The sequence below is a fragment of the Ictalurus punctatus genome, chromosome 7, assembly GCF_001660625.3.
Source record: "Ictalurus punctatus breed USDA103 chromosome 7, Coco_2.0, whole genome shotgun sequence".
Taxonomy (NCBI): Eukaryota; Metazoa; Chordata; class Actinopteri; order Siluriformes; family Ictaluridae; genus Ictalurus; species Ictalurus punctatus.
This window is the reverse complement of record NC_030422.2, coordinates 1,980,367-2,002,218: the sequence shown is the minus strand read 5'-3', so window position 1 is coordinate 2,002,218 and position 21,852 is coordinate 1,980,367. Positions and strand designations below refer to the sequence as shown.

Genomic DNA, 21,852 nt, shown 5'->3' with positions numbered 1-21,852 from the left:
CCTGTCTTTTACCCCACTGGAGCTCGAAGTAGGTGGACAAATTATTATTAGTGCGAACAGCAGTCCTCGGAGACGTATATTGAAGTTTGATCCATGATATGAACCTGGGACCAAACCCAAACCTCTCCAGCACGCTGAAAAGATAGCCCCACTCCACCCGGTCAAATGCCTTTTCAGCGTCAAGTGAAAGCATCACTTCTGGGGTACCAGGTGGGGAGGGGCTATAGAGGATATTGAAAAGGCGTCTGATGTTGAAAAAAGAGTATCGATTCCTAATAAAACCTGTTTGGTACGGTGATATAATGGATGGAAGAACTCCCTCCAAGCGACGTGCCAGAGTTTTAGCAAGGATTTTAACATCGCTATTTAGTAAAGAAATTGGCCGGTAAGAACTGCACTCAAGAGGGCTTTTGTCTTTCTTAAGGAGTAAGGAGACAACTGCTTCACGCATAGTAGATGGCAGGGCTCTCAAGGAGAACGACTCCTTGAAATCCGACGATAACAAAGGGGAGAGTTGCCTTGAAAACTTTTTATAGAAATCGTTTGGATAACCATCCGGTCCTGGGGACTTACCGCTCTGCATAGAGCCAATCGCTGATGCTATCTCCCCAACCGAGAGGTCCTACTCTAACCCTGCAGCTTCCCCTGGATCTAAGGACAGAACATGCAGGGTCTTAAAAAAATCTTCCAATGCAGAAGGGTCTAATAAAATATTTCCTCATCTGAAATTTTTCATGCTCTCTGTTTAGCTTTGGCCACTTGTTAAACATAATATTAATGAGAAACAGAGCTGATGATTTCTACTGCAATGCAGGTATTTTTCTTGTAGAGTACAACAATAATGATGCATGAGAATGAATATATGCATTGTTTCATAGGACGTCATCACTTGTAAAGCAACTGGAGGTTAATCAGTGTATAACGCCTCTTAATAAAATACAGCTGCTTTGTATACATGTATATTTTAATGCAGGGTATCATTTGTGTGACCTAAAAGTACAACTGTAATTGCTGAAATGCTTACAAATTTAAACCAAAGAAAAAAAATACATTAAAATACCAAGTAAATAAATTGAAGGATTGCACTGTACTGAGCACCTCTAACTTTACATATACTGATACTGCTTATGTCCACATGGATGGAGATGAGTACAAACGTCTGCTGGAGATAAAACTGTACACTCTATGCACATGACTTTTCTAATAGGCTTGTTACAGTGCAATAAAAATACATTAAAACGATAGTTTCTGGAAGACGTGTGACATTACAGACACATTTGGTGCACACAGTTTAGGACTTGTGATAGATATTCATCTTGTTGTGGTTTGTGATATCTGCACGCATTTATTTAAAGTGTTGCTTAATACAATGAAACCATGAAGTGATATTTGTTATGATGAAATGATACATAATCTTTTTAACTGTAGGCTGGAGATTGTGGTTGTACCGTGTGGTGGAAAATACATCAGTGTATCTCTGTATGTGATCATAACGACTTAGAGTTCTGGTGGTGTGAACTGCACACAGATGACATGATGAAGCCCCTCACATGAGTGAAAAAACATTTTCAAGAATAAAAGTTCAGTCACATTGACTTATTACTCTTACTATTACTACTAAATCCTTTTGCTTTACAACCAGTCCTAATAGTGGCACAAGTAATCAATAAAATACACCCTGTAAATACATCTTAATGCTGTCCATACACACGTTCTTAATCCCCCCCACACACATTTTAAACCAAATAAGTGCAAAGAACCTGTACAAAACAATCTCACTCCGATTTTACTGTCACTGCACACATGATGAACTTCTCTCTCTCTTCTCTCTCGTCTGTTCAGTTGTGTATTCACTCCTCCAGCACCTGTAAATGAACATTTACAGCAGTTTTAGATTTTAGTTCCTGAAATGGTTAAACTTTGGTGTTTTAAGCCAACAGCAAATCATTAAGGAACATTTAAAAGGCAATGCAAATTTATATTTCAGTATATACAGTAATTATTAAATATAAAGCAGTAAATAGTGATGGCTTATTTAAGGAGAAACTGTCATGTATGTTTTTACACTGCAATATTTGCACTTCTTATAGGAGTGTCAGTGTACTATACGAGGAGGAAATTACATGAAAATGCATCAAAGATGTGATTTTAAACCACTTTATCTTTTATTAATAGAAATGTTACTAGGGTATTTTGCAAAAAATTGGATTGGAAGTAGAGTCAACAATTGATGATTGTTTGATGTCGTCTTGAACAAGAGACACGGGCTTGTTTAATCCACACACTGTATTCCACAGTAACTAATGATACATCAGCAAAAACGAGTCTTTGTGAATGTAAAATTATAGGGCCAGGTAGTGGTGGGAGATATATACATATAGTACAAATAAAAAGTGTATTAAACCCAGTTTCTACTGTGAAAAACTGTGAAGGCAGCTGATTTATTTGTCATAATATGCATTATACGTTCAGCTGTGGGATCTGGTTGCCATAGGGTTGTTTATTTTTTTTTCTATAGACTGAGGTTTATTTGTTTTCCTAAATTTGTTTAGAAGTTTTCTTTAAAAGTAAAGATCAAGCCCAGGAAATGAAAGTACTAGAGGACTCTCTCACTTTGTTTACTGAGTGTTTGAGCTGTGAGAGGAACCAGAATGCACATCTCTATTTTCTACTGCTAAGAGCTATAGAGCATTTCTACAGTTGACTCACTTCCGCTGTGATTACATCATGATACCCAGCAGCTGGTAAGGCTTGCAGCAACAGGAAGAGGGGACACTGGAGCTGCTTTTTGACATTATTTGCTTTTAGAATTGCTTTAGGTGTAGTAATTTAGAAAGTTGTTAACAATCTAACTGAGGCTGTAGCATTTATATTACACTATTTATATTTATAACTGTTTATAACTCCGACTGAACTCCTACTGAGCAAGGCACAAAACTTGAACTAGGTTTTCTATACAATTCTAAGATCTCTCCAAGTATTTCTATCTCAATTTGAGATTTGAAAATAGAACAGATTTTGTCTTACCTATGTGTTCTGCTTCAGCTGTGAATAAATAGTTTCATACTCTACACTGGCCTTCACTAGATGTAAACAAGAAACGCTGAATTAATGTCATTAATGCCATCTCAACTGTTAAATACACATGAACTATATGAATTGGTTAATAAATCAGAAAACAATAAAAAGTAATGTACATGCAGATTTATATAAATATGTACAGATAGCTTTACCCTGATTTTTCTTTGCTTTTTTCTGTGGCTTGATTTCAAGCTCAGTGTAAATCACATCACTGGGTCCAGCATCATCATCTGCAGTGACAGTGAACAGAACAAAACAAACACAGATAACATTTTAATCTGAATCAACCTTTGTAAAAAAAAAGAAAAAAAAGAAAAAAGAAACGAAAAAGAAAAAGAGATCAGTGTGGAGAATTACAGGTGCATGATGGGATGTAACTGAACACAGTTTTAAATGTGGAGCTTATCGTCACTTCTCCTTGTTATGGGTTTGAACTACATGTTCAATTATTATTTTTTATTTTTAAACTTGAAAAATTTTGTATGCACATTTACTGATGCTTAGTGTGTGTGTGTGTGTGTATATATATATATACACACACACACACACACACACACACACACACACACACACACACACACACACACACAATGGCACATGTCAGGGGTGGGATATATTAGTCAGGAAGTGAACAATCAGTCCTTGAAGTTGATGTGATGGAGGCGACTTTGACAAGGGCCAAATTGTTATAGCTAGACGACTGGATCAGAGCATCTCCGTAATGCAGTGGGTAGTATCTACCAAAAGTGGTCTAAGGAAGGACAACCAGTGAACCGACGACAGCATCATGGGCACCCAAAGCTCACTGATGCATGTGGGGAGCAAAGGCCAGCCTGCCTATTCTAATCCCATAGAGGAGCTACTGTAGCACAAACTACTGCTGTAAATGTTAATGCTGGCTATGTTAGAAAGGTGTCAGAAAACACAGTGCATCGCAGATTGCTGTGTATAGGGCTGTATAACAGCAGACCAGTCAGAGTGTCATGGAAGAAGGTGGCCTTGTGTGATGAAGCACTTTTTCTTTTACATCATGTGGACGGCCAGGTGCGTGTGCATCGCTTATCTGCGGAGGAGATGGCACCAGGATGCACTATGGGAAGAGCGCAAGCCAGTGGAGGCAGTGTGATGCTCTGGGCAATGTTCTGATGAGAAACCTTGGGTCTTAGCTTTCATGTGGATGTTATGTTGACACATACCACCTACTGAAACATTGTCGCAGACCAAGTACACCTTAATGGCAACGGTATTCCCTAACGTGGCCTCTTTAGGGAAATAAAATAACACAAAAAATAACCGTTATTTCTAATCTTTTCAGTCAAATACTGTGCTGCAAACATCGATGTTAGATTTATCTTGTCAGTACTGGCAAGTGACCATGGTATAACCGCACATCGAGTAGTTCTTTGCCTCCACGTAGTGTATTAAAATCGTGTAATGTACACCTAGCCAAGGATTATCCCTTGCACATGTGGTATTATGTAGAATATATTATATAATAAACAGGTTTTAGTAGTTCCTTTCTTTCTGAGGTTTATAGTGGAACTGACACCTAAAATGGGAGGTGCATGCAGATTTTTAGTATAGTAGATGATTGAATGTACTGTAGACTGTAAATATTTTTTATATATAAAATGTGAAGTTGCAGTATAAAAATACTCCACCTTTATTCTTGTGTGACTCCTTTTTCTTCATGACCTGTGCATAAACGGCCCCACTGAGTTCAGCTGCAGCTTCACCTAATCACAGTGCAATGTGATCGTCACTACAGGAGATGTATTTACTGTATGGTGTTAATCTGAGATTTATTCCTTCTAGTGTAAGTGGAAATATTTGACATGAAATAAAGAAATCTCTCACTTTTACTTGCGTTCTCCACAGTGTCATAAATGTGCTCATCTACAGAAAGGAGTGCAAATAAAGAATAAACAGGAGAAATTTTCAGACAATTCTGAAAACAATTCCACTGAAATGAACATTGTTAAATTAGCTTGTTAGTAAGAACACAATCTTATATTGAATTACTGTATACATAAGGAAAGTATTCATTATGTGACACGTTGTCTGACCGGTCTGAAGTGGAGCGTGTCCTGACTGAGAATCCTCAGCTCCTGACTGACTCGGGTTCTGGCCTGGTGTCTGATTGCTGTTCTGCTGTATGTCTCTGTCCTTTCCTGTATGAGAAGACAGGAATTCTTCATTTGCTCAATTTATAAATCATACAAACTTTATTTTAGAGAACGCTTATACGTTATATATACACGTGTATAGCTAAAATGTACCAGTAAATAAAGAGAAATTACAAGCTATTAAATTATGTGTAAGCAACAATTTGTCTCATTTATCAAGCTGGATATGAACACATTTATTTGTAAATCATTCACAGGAGCATTTACATACATAATGTGTTATTCATGAATATCCAGTTAGTTTGGAAAACAATAGTGTATCCTATAAGAGCTCTTGAGTGTGGGCTAATTCACTTCTAAGGAGAATCACTAACGTGAACCAATTAGGAGAAGAATAATGGTGCCCCATATTGCAACACATTGTGGTGGTCACTAAATGTAAATCTGCTGTGTCATAAATGCACTTGATGCAATTTACAGCTGATTGGAATTCATCAACATACACGAGTATGAAGAAAATCAGTGATACTAAAATTTGTGTAAATCTAGTGAGAATTATTTTTTGTTTAGTTTGGCCTATGAAAACATTTAGACACAAGTTGATAATGATTAATAAACGAGGACCAAATTATGTAATTGCAAGTACAATGTGTAATAATTAGTATTCTATTCATATTTTTTATTACCTTGCAACTATTTCTTATTTAATAGAAGCTATGTACAGTGGTTGTGTGTTAAATCATGTGTAATGAGTAATTATTAAAAAAGTATTAGATACAGTGGGGGAAATAAGTATTGAACGTGTCAACATTTTTGTTCAGTAAATATATTTCCAATGAGGCTATTCACGTTAAATTTTCAACAGACATAAGTATTAACTCAAGAAATCCAGAAATATAAAGAATTCACATTAAAGTCCATAAATGAAGTTATGTGTAATAAAGTGGAATAACACAGGAAAATAGTATTGAACACACTAACTGAAATGTATTTAATACTTAGTGGAGAAGTCATATACAAATATATAAATACCAGTCATAGACCATTTTGTTAACATGTTTGTTATTTCCATGTTCGTGTAGCTTATACTATTTCATGTTTTGTACACCATGCTTTGTAGAAGTACTGATTATATTATAAGCAATTTAGTGAAAACTAGTTATCAGACCTTTGTTGGATTTGTGCCACCAAAGCAGGATCAGTAAAAGGATGATGAACAGAAAGGCCAAACTCAGTCCCACAGACACAAATACTATAACAGTATTGTATGTTGAACCTGAGACGGAGGAAAGAAAAAGACACAAATGATAAAAAACCTGCTGTCACTAATAATAGCCCAATTTCTAATTCTCCATTTCTGTCCAAACTGTTTTAAAGAGTGTTTACCAGCAATCTCTCTGAGCCTTTCTAATCAGATACGCATTCCCTACTGAGACTGCTCTTCAAGGAGTCACTCATAATCTACTCCTTTCTGCTGATGCTTTTCCTCCATCAGTATTTCTAGCTTGGTTCATGTTTCCTTTTTTCTCCTGCCCCTGACACACAAGGTATCCCTCAATGATCAATCCTTGGCCCCCTCCTTTTAACTACAGGTACAGTATATGCATCCACTTGCTCAGATCATTCAAAAACATCTGAGTTTCCACTGTTAAGCAGATAACACTGATTTATCTGATCATGAGCTATGTCTTCCGCATCATTAACTGTATACATTCATGATCTAGAATAATGGATGGACTCCAACGTTCTTAAATTGAACTCTGATAAAACAGACATTTTATTTGCACCCAAAACTCATTTGTTTTAAAATTCCAGATATTCAGTAGATATTGATGGCATTAACGTTAAACCTTCTACAAATGTAAAAAAATATTTATCATTTTTGAAAACACAGTTTCATTTGAACTCTGCATTAGGTCACTCACAACAATCTCTTTATGAGCTCTGCATGACCCTTACTTAGTTTGAAAGATGTGGAATTTTTGCTGCATGAGTTTCACAGTTAGATTTTTGAAGATCTCTTCATTCTCATTTCTGGTATAACTCCTAATCAACTTCAACATGTTTGAAAATATGTTTGCTATAGTCTTTACTCATACCAAACACACATTAAATGTGTACTCTATCATGAACACTGGTTACCCATCTCACAGAGAATCAAACAAACTCTTAATTCTCACACAGTACATGACCTCGCTGTAACACTCTACACCCTGGAGTCTTAGATCCACCAGTACTGATCTACAAGTGGTTCCTAACGAGCAGACTGATAAGAATGGGCAGAATATTGAATGCCATAATCCACCACCAGGCCTTTAACTGCACGTCCATGAACTCAAAACACATGTTTTGTACCAACAGTTTTCCATTTTTTTTCTTCCTGCTAGTCATTTTCCTACTGTTTTTTTTTTACAGTCAGTTTGAGTGATAGGTGCTACAGAAATTGAATGTATTTGTGTTCTCATTCTTCCACTTATTATTATTATTATTATTAGTAGTAGTAGTAGCAGTAGTAACAGTCTCTCCTTTGAACACATGTTTATCAGGCTTTATGGTCACCACAGATATAGGAATCTCTACAGAAACATTTTTAACATCCCAGATACAAACACACTTCAATAATATACAGTTCTACTTCTATTAACTGCTATATACCTAAGTGATTAGTGATGATGCCGTTTATACGTATTATATACGTGTATTGTATACAAATTGGGCCCAAAGTGTCAATATTTTGTGTTGTCCAGCACGGTCTTAACCCTCTTGGGCATGGAGTTCACCAGAGCTTCACAGGTTGCCACTGGAGTCCTCTTCCACTCCTCCATGACGACATCACGGAGCTGGTGGATGTTAGAGACCTTGTGCTCCTCCACCTTCTGTTTGAGGATGCCCCACAGATGCTCAATAGGGGTTAGGTCTGGAGACATGCTTGGCCAGTCAATCACCTTCACCCTCAGCTTCTTTAGCAAGGCAGTGGTCGTCTTGGAGGTGAGTTTGGGGTCGTTATCATGCTGGAATACTGCATACTGATCATGCTCTGCTTCAGTATGTCACAGTACATGTTGGCATTTATGGTTCCCTCAATGAACTGTAGCTCCCCAGTGCCGGCAGCACTCATGCAGCCCCAGACCATGACACTACCACCACCATGCTTGACTGTAGGAGAGACACACTTGTCTTTGTACTCCTCACCTGGTTGCCCCACACACGCTTGACACCATCTGAACTAAATAAGTTTATCTTGGTCTCATCAGACCACAGGACATGGTTCCAGTAATCCATGTCCTTAGTCTGCTTGTCTTCAGCAAACTGTTTGTGGACTTTCTTGTGCATCATCTTTAGAAGAGGCTTCCTTCTGGGACGACAGCCATGCAGACCAATTTGATGCAGTGTGCGGTGTATGGTATGAGCACTGACAGGCTGAACTCCCACCCCTTCAACCTCTGCAGCAATGCTGGCAGCACTCATACATCTATTTCCCAAAGACAACCTCTGGATATGACGCTGAGCACGTGCACTCAACTTCTTTGGTGGACCATGGTGAGGCCTGTTCTGAGTGGAACCTGTCCTGTTAAACCGCTGTATGGTCTTGGCCACCGTGCTGCAGCTCAGTGTCAGGGTCTTGGCAATCTTCTTATAGCCTAGGCCATCTTTATGTAGAGCAACAGTTCTTTTTTTTCAGATCCTCAGAGAGTTCTTTTCCATGAGGTGCCATGTTGAACTTCCAGTGACCAGTATGAGGGAGTGTGAGAGCGATGACACCAAATTTAACACACCTGCTCCCCAATCACACCTGAGACCTTGTAACACTAACAAGTCACATGACACCGGGGAGGGAAAATGGCTAATTGGGCCCGATTTGGACATTTTCACTTAGGGGTGTAGTCACTTTTGTTGCCAGCGGTTTAGACATTAATGGTTGTGTGTTGAGTTATTTTGAGGGAACAGCAAATTTACACTGTTACACAAGCTGTACACTCACTACTTTACATTGTAGCAAAGTGTCATTTCTTCAGTGTTGGCACATGAAAAGATATAATTAAATACTTACAAAAATGTGAGGGGTGTACTCACTTTTGTGAGATAGTGTATTTTGCCATTAGCATTATTTATTATTAGATAAACCTGTGCAGCTCTAATCTACACCAGTACTGAGTGCTGAGGTGAACCTGAGGTTAATGAGTACTGAGGAGATGATCACACTCACCTGATACAGTCAGTGTAACAGCATCACTGGTGTGTGAGGAGTGTGAGCCTCCTCTCTCTCTTCCTCTACAGGTGTATTTACCTGCATGAGATGTTTCAGCACTACTGATTCTGTACTCCTGTTCACTACTGACACCAGAACCATCTTTATTCCAGCTGTAGATCCAGTCAGAGTCCTCTTCATCCTGTAGGTCACATCTGAGAGTGACAGTCTCTCCTCTGTACACCTGTTCATCAGGATTTATGGACACCACAGGTTTTGGGAGCGCTGTACAAAGATAGTAAAATATTTCCTGAAATAATTAGTATGCTTTGATGGGTTTTCATGAACGTGTAGCGTTTAGGAGATTTTGGAAAAGAATGTAACATTACACATGTAACTCTGAAAAATATTTTGGACAAGTTAAAACCACTTGCACCAAAAAGTCCAGCGTCTTCAACAGATCCTGATTCTAATCATTTGGTATTGTGTTAGATGTATTTATAGTAACATATTATTCAGATCTGTTTAATAAAATGAAAGGTGATTCATGACATCACATTTTATTCTGTATAATTCCATGTTTTGGTCATTGGTAAGGAAGCAGATGTGTGATTACCAGTATGGTTAGGAACTGTTACAAAGTCCATACAATGTATCCAGTGTACCACATCAGTGGTTAATGATCGTGGGATGTTGATCCTCTGTTTGTTACACTAAGTGCTTGAGGATGTGGTATTTTGCTGATGTTCTGTATCCTGTTGAGATATACATACACAGTACTATCATTCTTAGAGCTAGGTCATAGTATCTCTTGGATCATTAGGTCGTTGAGTGGAAGCAGTCTGGTCCTTTGTATACCATCATAAGGATGTTTGGTCCATCACTGAAGGAATAGTATAGTGTGTAGAAAATTTGATTCAATCATTTTATTGATGGATCATCTATGAGATAATCATATCGAGATCAAACACATGAGTCCATCTAATCGGTATGTGTTCATGTACATCTTGTGGACTGATATTCATAGATCTTGACTGTTCTGATTCATGATGTGTATCACTAGTCAGACAGAGTGGAGCAAAAGAAAGAAAATCCTACAATTACTCGAGATCCTGATGTGATCTGGCTCCAGGTATCTTATGTATGATTTCCAAAGTGCTTAGTCAGCACTTATAGAGACGGAGCAGGTGATTTATTTACAGTGTAGCTTTAAGGGCCTCTGTATCAGACACACACTGTACATTCTTTCTATACTGATCATAATTTAATATTCTGTAGTGAGTGTTTCAGCACTAATGTCTGTGTTTCAGTTACAGTTATAAACACCATCATGAGTCTGATTAACATGAGTGCTGGTGTAATTATAATTTCCATCTTTCTACTACCTATGAGATTATTATCCCTGACATAACACTGATATCTGATAGTCTGTATCTCTTATAACAGAGATTCTCTTCCTGATGAACACACACATCAGCGGTACTTTACTTTGGCTCTACTGTTCATGAATGACAGGCTTTATAAATATCTAAAATATAATAAGAAATAACTTAAAACATGCAGTGAGAGAGTAGAAAGCATGACGTACCCTCTAACTGTAAGTGTAACTGTATCACTGAGCTCTGAGTCGTAGTTTCCTCTGCGTGCTTTACACTGATACACTGTTTCTCCTGCATTAGAGACTGTATCATGGAGTGTGTTTGGTGTCTTCAGCTACTTGGACTCGATCTTTGTACCAGAGAAAAGTCCATCCATTAGACAGCAGATTACAGTTCAGAGTAACTCTGTCTCCAGTGTAGACGGAGCTCTGAGGATTCACTCTCACAGTCGGTTTGGGTTTTTCTGTTGATATGAAATGATGATGATATTAAAGTTTTCCTCTTTACAACATCAACAAGAGTTTTTATCATCTTAATCAGATGATTTGTGTCTAATAATGCATTTATATTCAGCATTTGTTAAACAGTTACAGTTGTGTGACTTTATCACATGGACAACATGGTCTTATAATATCTGTTCAGGAACCTCGAGTCGGCACGGAAGCAGGAGCGGGGGCAGGTGTAGAGCGTGGGATCGGGGAGTTCAAGAAACGTAGTCGTAAGACAGGCAAAGGTCAAGCGATCGGACGAACAACACAAACGGGGTCAGGCAGAGAGCGTAGTCCGAAACCGGAAACAGGGGTCGAGGATCACGAGAAGACTAACTAACTAGATCGGCTTGGTAACGCAGAGAGACGAGTTGACTGAACGTAGACTTCACATTGACTCTAGGTGAATGACATCCCTAAGTACTAGCGGTGTGTGTGTAGTGGTTGTGTGTGTGTGTGTGTGTGTGTGATTGGTACCAGGTGTGTCTGATCAGAACTCCGGGGATGTTGAGCGCATGCCGCGCATGAGAAGTGAGTGTTGCATCTTGGGAAATTAAGTTCTGATCTGACTGAGCTGTGACAATATCATTACACCTGTATATATACTGTACATGGAATTAATTTAATACATTTTTCATAACTGAACAAACACACTGAAGATTAAAAGGTTTTTCTTTTTTTTTTTCAAAATGCACTTTATGAGTGGTGCATAAATACACACTATTAATGAATTCACCTTCATCAGTGTGTTCACTATTATGAATGTTGAACCCAGTGAATGTACAACTACACCATTCATCATTACTAGACACAGGATAAGTAACTAAACGTTGTTTTTTTTTCCGGATCTGTGACATTTTAATAAATCGTGTGACTTTAATCCACACTGCATGTAGTGATGTGATGCTGAAGTTAATAAATATTGGTGTGAGGAAGAGATTAACACGCACACACACACACACACACACACACACACACACACACACACACACACACACACACACACACACACCTGACACAGTGAGTGTAACAGTGTTGCTGGTCTCTGAGGTCCGAGAGTCGCTTCTTCTCCGTCCGCTGCAGGTGTATTTAGCGCTGAGAGACTCTACAGCAGTGAATGAATATTTCCTGCTCTCAGTGTAGGAGGATATTTGGACACCATCTTTATTCCAGTTGTACATCCACTCAGTGTCAGCATGTCCTCGTATTTCACATGTGAAAGTGACTTCCTGTCCACTGAATATCTGTCCATCAGGCTGCAGAGTCAGAACGGCTTTTGGTCTCTCTATACAGTTACAACAAATACATCAAATCAGTCAAACACACCCTTCTCTGACCATCTGATATTTAATCAGTGTGTTTTGTAATGATTATGTGCATCAGTGCATGTTACAGGAGTGTAAGATCAGACATGTACCTATCACTGAGAGAGTCACTTCATTACTCCATGCCGTTGACCATCCAGCAATAGACCCGTAACATCTGTATCTGTGACTCTGATCTACTTTTATAGTGTAGTAATTTTCAGCAGATCTGTGACTATAAACACGATCTTTGTACCAGTAGTACGGTCCATTTCCTCCTGAAATCCTACATGTGAGTGTAACCGTCTCTCCTCTGAATATTTGAGGTGAATTCGGCTCCACAGACAGAACTGGTGAAAAAGTCAAAAAGCAAACACACACTGTCAATGTAAACAACTTACATTCTGCATGACAATGTACAAACAATCTTCTCCACCTTAATACAAATCCAACATGTACACAACATAGGCAATAAAATATGTATAAATCACCTTGAGCTTGTCCGACTCGGATAAGTGAAATAAGCACTAAAAAGGGAAGAGGAACAGAGAATATGATGTAACGCTGACTTGTTTCTTTTCTTTAAGAAGACAAATGAGAACAATGTCATATACTGCAACAAAATCTGTATTTAGTTTCACTTCAGCTGTAAGAAATGCAATATATCGACCTGTTTCAGTAATGAATGGAGTTTAGATTATGCTTTTTAACCCATACTAATTATTCGATTATGCTTTAAGTAGTACTTCTAAATGTAGGTTACATATTGAATACACTTCATTAACATATCCAGAAGTGAGTTATACATATTGATTACACGTCATAGATATTTTCTATATATATTTTCTATATATTTTCCTTAGAAGCTCTTATGACCAATCACATTTTACAGCTGAGCTCAAAACCACTTCTTCTAGCATGACTTTTTAAAGAAAGTGATCTGTACATAAGACATAAATGGAGACAAGTCCAATACTTGTCTGATCTTTTTTGGAAAAGGTGGATCAGAGAATTCCTTCCACTGCTCCAGGAATATCAGAAGTGGACGAAACCACACAGAAGCTTCGCTGTTGGTGATATTGTGATCATCATGGATCCAGCAGCTCCATGGGGTTCTTGGCTACTTGACAAAATATCTCAAACACATCCTGACAAAAGAGGACTAGTACGAGCTGCACAACTCAAAACTAAAACAGGATTACTGGACAGACCTGTGATTAAAATCTGCCTGTTTTTAGAAGACACTGAGGACTGATCTCTAAAGTAAATATACACACATACATATTCCGGCTCCTTTGATAATTTAAAGGATTGTAGTTGCACACCAACAATTATGGGGTCGGTGTTGTAGGGGCCATTGTCGATACAGGTGCATCTAAAATATTTGAATATTGTGGAAAAGTTCTTTTTTTTTTCATAAATTTAATTCAAAAAGTGATACTTTCATATTTTCTAGATTCATTACACACAAAGTGAAATATTTCAAGCCTTTTTTCTTTTAATCTCAATGATTATGGCTTACATCTCATGGAAATCAAAAATCCAATATCTCAGAATATTAGAATAAAGAATTTATAATACAGAAACTCGACCGTCTGAAAAGTATGTTAATTTATGCACTCAATACTCGGTCAGGGCTTTAATGGTTTTGTACAAATTACTGCATCAATGCGCCGTGGCATGGAGGCAATCAGCCTGTGGCGCTGCTGAGGTGTTCTGGAAGCCCAGGTTGCTTTGATAGTGGCCTATAGCTCGTCTGTATTGTTGGGTCTGGTGTCTCTCATAGATTCTCTTTGGGGTTCAGGTCAGGCGAGTTGGCTGTCCAATCAAGCGCAGTAACACCATGGTCAGTAAACCAGTTACTAGTAGTTTTGGCACTCTGGGCAGGTGCCAAGTCCTGCTGGAAGAGGAAATCAGCATCTCCATAAAGCTTGTCAGCAAATGGAAGCATGAAGTGCTCTAAAATCTCCTGGTAGGCATCGTATTGACTCTCGACTTGAGAAAACACAGTGGACCAACACCAGCAGATGACATGGCACCCCAAATCATCACTGACTGTGGAAACTTCACACTGGACTTTACACTGGACACAGTGGCCTCTCCACTCTTCCTCCAGACTCTGGGACCTTGATTTCCAAATGAAATATACAATTTACTGTCATCTTCCCATGATTGTGGATGTGTGTACTGAACCAGACTGAGAGATTAAAGGCTCAGGAAACTTTTGCAGGTGTTTTGAGTTAATTATCTGATTATAGCTATTCTCAGGTCTCATTACTGCGTTTTAAATTCTTTATTATAATATTTTGTGATTTTTGATTTCCATGAGCTGTAAACCAAAATCATTGAGATTAAAACAAACAAACAAAAAAGGCTTGAAATATGTCACTTCATGTGTAATGAATCTAGAATATACATATTAAATTATGGCAAAAATGGTTTTCTTTATGGAAATTGAAAGATGTTTATAGGTTTGCAGAACGTTCCCCTAATGTTCTCTTAATGCTCCCATGATGTTTTCTTAATGTCCCCATAATTTCATGAATGAGAATTGAAAACTACTCAAAGTGAATGAGTAATCTGAGTAAACTTTCATAATCTGTTTGTAAAAACCTTGCTGATGGACCTACTTGATATAAATCACAATTCCCTACTCAGTGGTACAGGTAGTAAAACTTGAGGTAAAGTTCTCCAGTTCTCCAGCTCAACGTTCTCAACTCAGCTAGTAGCCTATTTTTTATTGAAGGCTGTGGTAATTTACCTGTCTGTAGGTAAATTAGGACTTGTAGGACTTATAATGTAGGACTTGATCAGATAAAAAGTTGGATTTATCATAAAACTTGCCTCAGGTGTTTTCATTGTTTGCAGGACTACCAGACCATAAAATATAAAACCATTTGGCTCTCTAACATGAGACTAGGCTAGTTTGGTGTCAAGCTAAGCTAACTAAGCTATCATCGTATGGGTTTAGCTGCTACAGAGCCATGCAGAGTACATTATATGTCCTTGTGTTCTGCTCATATCATATTCACGTAAACTGTAACTCATATAGACATTTACACATCAGAGGATGTTAGTGATTCTGTTTCAGCGACTTTACTGGTTAAAAATAAATAAAAATCAGTGTATAGTATATCCATTTTTCCCCTCACACTGACTGTGTGAGATGGCTTTGGGCAGAATTCAGAGCTGTCAGCAAATATTTCCACGTATTTTCCTGTAAACGTTGTCTGATTGGTCTCACCTCCATTTACTGAAGATAAAATTATAACACTTCAGTATTTTACTGATGTTCAGTTACATATTGACAAACTGCTCACTAGGTGAATTATTCACTACTGAGTGACTGGGGCTAAACAAAAAATCTTTGGGACTATAGCCCAGGCCAGGTACTCTTTCTTGTGGGTGGGTCAGTGGGGTGGTGGCCAGGGCGTTGGGGCGCTCATTGGTGGCTCCAAGCTGGTGTCGCCCTAAGGACTGCCTGGTTCACCTATGTCTAGAAACGGCCCTGTCGCATACCATGACAGTACGTACTGCATTAGATTCAGTACCTACAGCTCGTTGATACAGTACGTAGCCAATTCCATTACATTATGGGATAGTGCAGTATCCACAGTGTCCACTGGATCCATACTGCAGAATCAGAAGGTCATCCGGGTATTTCTCGCCTACTGTTTGATGAATACTGAGAATTCTGACATGCTACTACTTTGGTGTACTGCTTTTCTCCTACTGTGTAGTAGGGTAGTAGGGATATTCAGCCTATAGTAGTACGCCAAAAGTAATAGCACTGGACACTGTGATATCCCATAATGCAGTGGTTCTCAACCAGGGGCTCCACTGGGGAGGCGGGAAGAGATCGGAAGGGAGGTGCAAAAAAAAACACAGACCGGGCATCAGTTGTGTACTCTGTGTATTTTATTGCTTTTCAAATATATTGTGCATAAATGAAAAACTCAGTCTTTTCTCTCCCTCTGTATTTTCTCTTTTCTGGGTACAGGTGGAGTTTAGCTGCCTTTTATCTAGCTGTCACTGCAGACCAGTGTTGCCAACTTAGTGACTTTTCAGACCCCTTTAGCGACTTTCTTTTTGCAAAAAAATATGCACCTAGTGACAAATTTAGCGACTTTTTGGAAAAACCTTAGCAACTTTCCATTTGTGGCCAGTACTGTCCTGCAAGCACGAGGTCTTGCTTTCATGCTGCACTCACACCTCCCTCTGAATCTGCTCTGTTCAGTGAGGGGCTGAGAGCCATAGATTTAACAATGTCATGGATAACGAGACACGCCCTTCTTCCCAATGTGAATGTTTTTAGAATGCGAGACGAAAGGAATGCAACATATTTTACATAGTTCTCTTGTTCAAAGTATTCATAGTGTTCAGGAACACTTTATATCATTCATGTTCAATACCTGTCCATTATATAGCTTTATAAATGTCATAAAAGTTATGAAAAGTAATAAAAGAGTACAAAAACACAAAAGCAAAAATAAATGTATCTATCTATTTATCAAAAACATATTATAGATTATGAATGTATATATATATATATATATATATATATATATATATATATATATATATATATATATATATATATATATATAAACACACACACACACACACACAAGATATGGGATTCTTGGGGGGGGCTTTAGTTACAAAAGGTTGAGAACCTCTGCCATAATGCAACAAGATAGGCACTGAAGGGCTGTCAGAATCGGCACCAAGTAGTATTTCCCGTTTGTATTCATTACTACTAATTACTACTAATTCATTACTACCGATCAGTACTGTACTGTATCAATGACCCAGCAGTAGGTACTGAATCTAATGTAGCAGGTACTGAATCAAATGCAATAGGTACTGAATCAAATGCAATAGGTACTGAATCAAATGCAATAGGTACTGAATCTAATGCAGTAGACCTGTCACAGAATGCCTTTTCGGATGCAGCTGCAGTTCTTATCACACGCTCACGCACAACTTATCAACACTATCTTTTATTTATTTATTTAAAAGTAACAACATAACACTCTGATCATGTACTCTTCCTTTCATACCTTATAAGAAACAGAAAATGTTCATCCATGATAAAAGCCCACAAAAATATCATGAACCAAAATCTGATTCACGCTCAGAAAAAAACTCCACATCACCACATACACTCTACAACCCCAAATAACACACATATACTGAAGATGGTAGATTTTAGATTCTACACATATGCACTAAAGTGAACCAAAAGGTCACTGCAGTCTGTAGTGTGATTAGATTAGATTAGATTAGATTGAATTGGATAAGAACCACTAGGTACTGCGTGTTGTAACACACATGCGCAACTGCAAGCACAGTACATCACTGTTATCCATCTATGGTTAGGGTTGGGGTTAGAGGTAAAGTTAGAACATCCAGTACGTAGTATATCTAATCTAATGTCATTACACTACAGGCTGCAGTGAGGACACACCCAATTAACAGCAATCCACATAAACTATGCTGAAAATAATAAATATTTAGTCCCCTCTGACACCATTGGAACAGCAGGCCAAGTTATTGTTATTGCTGTAGTCTGAAGACATTTGGGTTTGAGATCAAAAGATGAAAAAGAGAAGAGAGGTTAGAATTTCAGCTTCTCTTTCCTGGTATTTATATGTAGACGTGTTAAACGACATAGAACATAGCACATTTCTTTCAGACCACCCAATTGGTAGATACTAGGAAATAAAAGCTGAAATCCTAAACTCTTGTCTCATATCCATCTTTTGATCACAAACCCAAATGTCTTTGGTGTACAGCAGAAACAAATGAATAGGCCTTGCCGTTCCAATAGTTTCAGAGGGGACTGTACTGTACGCTCCCACTGATATCATTATTAATGTAACTAATTAATACTATTCTATATATGAATGTAACCCTTACCTTAACCTCAGTAACCAAATAATAAAAAAAACTTCTCACAAGGGCTCAACTCAAATGAACCAACTCACACAACTGATATGGATGTACACTGATCCAACAATCATATCAGAGACTCTTACGAAAATGTTCTAATCACATATTAACCTCATTACACAGGACATTAGACTTCATCTGAACATATTGTTTTAAGCCACCACTCACTCTAATGAAGAAACAAAGAAAACATTTACTCACAGATCATCACACGGAGTGGACGGAGCTCCATCCTGTCACACTGATGAAGGACTGACTGATCAGTGGTCTGTGTTAAAGACACTACACTTCCTGTGTTCTTACACACAGAGAGAAAGACAGAAAGACTTCCGTTCTGGTCAAAGTTGATGTGCTCTTTTCAGGTGAACCCAGAAATTATAACAACAATTTGCAGAACATAACTTTATTCAACTCCTGAACTTGTACAGTTCCTCTGCTACTTCACTCAGGTTCATGATTGATCTCAACAAGACATCCAGTGGACCTTTCTGTAAAGCTTTTTATCTCGTTTGATTGAGTAAGCAAGCTAACTCTTTTAAAAGAACGAGGTCTTTCCTAAATCAAGAAACTTTTCTATTCTGTCAGATTTACTTCAGGTTTTGGGTTTGATGCAGTCCATAAAGATCAGAAAAGTTCACTGGACTTGATGTCAGAACCTCCTATGAAGCTGGGAGGCAGGGCTTCTGCTAGTCACAAAATGGGGTTCTTAAATGTACAACCTAGATGTGATCAGTGAAAGGGATTCTAAAATTTAGATTTTTTCCAATAAATCTGTGTGTATTTTCATCCATTATATTTGGATAATAATAATAATAATAATAATAATAATAATAATAATAATAATAATAATAATTCCTTAGATCAGTGTAAGGCTTTTCTAGGCACTCAAAGTGTTTTGTATTGTATCAACCTCTACCAGTGTGTAGCATCCACCTGGATACACCAGAACACCCAATACACCCAGAACACCCAGAACAGCCAGAACAACCAGCTATTGGTGGAGAGGAGAGTGATGTATCCAATTCAGGGATGGGGATTATTAGGGCGCCATGATGGGGGCCAATGGAGGAATTTCACCAGGACACCAGGGTTATACAGAAAAATAAGTGTTCTGGGATTTTAATGACCATAGGACCTTGGTTTAATGTCTCATCCCAAAGACTGTGCATTAGGACCCACACTGAGCACCCCACAGAGTGAGCACCCCATGCTCTCTTTGCTGCTTCCAGCAGCAAGCTTAGTTTTCCCAAGAGAGTCTTCCATGAAGGTAATGGCCAAACTCACCCCTGCTTAGCTGCAGTGGGAAAACAGACGAGATCTACAGGGGGACATGGTTCGAGCAAATGATAAGATAACAATCTGTAAAGCTTCATGTGAAAGTAGGAGGTGTTTTTCTGGAGATGAACAAGTACTGAGTAATGCTGATGACAGGTACTGAATAAATAGGCTTGAGAAATAAAATGCTATTGAAATCTAAAAAAGTTTTAAATGAAAACAAATTAAATGGAAAAAGTGAAAAGAGTCTGATATGTACTCGGGTAAAAGTCTGGAAAAGCATCACAAAAGAGGGAATTAATAATTTGGTGGTGTCAGTGAGCTGCAGGCTTGATGAAGTTATTGCAAGCAAGAGATATGCAACCAAACATTAAGTGTTATTTACTTCAGTTTACTTCAACTTATCTGTTCCTTCACTTTTGCTCACCTAAAAACTGTTTGGTCTGATACAAAAGGTTCTATGTTTTATGATGTTTAACACCAAGATGTAAATACCAAGAAATAAAAACTCTAAACTCTTGTCTCATATCCATCTTTTGATATTAAATCCAAAGGGCTACAGGTGTACAGCAGAAACAAATGAATTGGCCTTGCTGTTCCAATAGTTTCAGAGGGGACTGTATGTACTAATCCCATAAACAAGTGTTAAGATCTTTTATATTTATTAATCCCCATAGTTAATGTGTGTTTAGATCTTTTATATTTATTAATCCCCATCACTAATTCATGTTTAGGTCTTTAATGTATGCTGCAGTGACATCTAACATTATGTTCATCTTTTATTATTAGCTCAGCTCACTGAGTGCTGTTAGTGTTTGCCACAGAAACTAGAGTGAGAACATGCAGGTGTGACTGTTTTAATTTTGGCATTACTGAGAATTTGAATGGCAGCATTTCCTCATTTCTCACACAGCTCAACTACAATATAAACCAAACCACAATAATGTTTCATGTCTTAATTGCTAATCATTTAAAATGTGTAAGCATTAAAATCATTTAAAATCACATATTTGCTGACGAACAAATAAGAACAAATAAACTCTTTGTGTAGTAACGTCAATTAATCACAACATTCATTGCTAGATATAAATGGTTATTTTTTAATGTAAATCAGATCTGAAATGACTGACGTGAGATAATGTGCAGTTGTGTACAGTTTTCAGATAAGACTACATAATGAATCAGGAAGTCTTAAAACTGTATCACTGCTGCCATTTGCAAAAACTTTATCTTCATAGATTAGAGTCTGCACATCTGAGCTCGGCTGTGCTGTGTGAACCTACTGGCTCTACAAGGTACTGCAAGTAAAAACATGATATACACTGCCCTCCACTAATATTAGCACCCTTGGTAAATATGAGCAAAGTAGGCTGTGAAAGACCTTTATATTTTATTCAAAAAATTCACAAAAATTCTCTGGATATCATGTAAAAATATCATGCAAAAAAGAACTCGCTTATCTCCGGACAGAGCTCTCGAAATCTCTGCAGGAATTTACCCCTACTAAGCCATCTCACGTCAGTGTGTAGCAGGAGCTCAGAGTGGTCGCAGTCTGCCTTCTCCAGATGCGCACGAACAGCTGTATTTGAAGTGATCTAGCACGTATAGAACAGGCGATCTCTGTTGCCACATCCACGATCTCTTTCATGTTTAGCATTTTTGCGCATAAGGCTTGTTGGTGTATTATGCAGTGGTAGTTCAGGAAGTCAGGGAAAGCATCGTCTTCCCTGCACTTGGCGATGAATCCATTTGCGCTGCTCAACCATTGCGGGCGCACCGTCCGTGGTGACTGATATCAGTTTGCACACTGGGAGCTGGGTTTCGTCAATGAAGTCTTTACAAGACTGAAAAATGTCCTCTCCCCGCGTGTCTTCTTTCATGGGCAGCATCGTTAACAACTCTTCTTTTGCAGTCCTGTCTGTAAACAACATCCGAATAAAAACGCACAACTGGGCTGTATCACTTCCGTCCGTAGACTCGTCCGATTGCAGTGAGAAACACGCGCCGTCTGTGATGTCCTTCCAAAGCTGTTGTGTCAAATCCTCGGCCATGACT

At 38.2% G+C, this 21,852-nt stretch overlaps 1 protein-coding gene and 1 pseudogene across 1 annotated transcript; both read right to left on the bottom strand.

The window, feature by feature from the left end:
• Nucleotides 1-1,762: 1,762 nt before the first annotated feature.
• On the bottom strand, nt 1,763-10,182 carry LOC128632987 (uncharacterized). The gene is made up of 9 exons (XM_053681429.1): nt 10,170-10,182; nt 9,415-9,681; nt 6,376-6,483; nt 5,148-5,252; nt 4,939-4,977; nt 4,743-4,817; nt 3,234-3,311; nt 3,028-3,083; nt 1,763-1,865 (listed from the first exon to the last, which is right to left on the bottom strand). The coding sequence occupies exons 1-8, from the start codon at nt 10,180-10,182 to the stop codon at nt 3,028-3,030; spliced, it is 741 nt and encodes a 246-aa protein (XP_053537404.1). The 3' UTR covers nt 1,763-1,865.
• A 151-nt stretch (nt 10,183-10,333) lies between these two features.
• Nucleotides 10,334-21,686, bottom strand: LOC128632986 (carcinoembryonic antigen-related cell adhesion molecule 5-like; annotated as a pseudogene).
• Nucleotides 21,687-21,852: the final 166 nt, after the last annotated feature.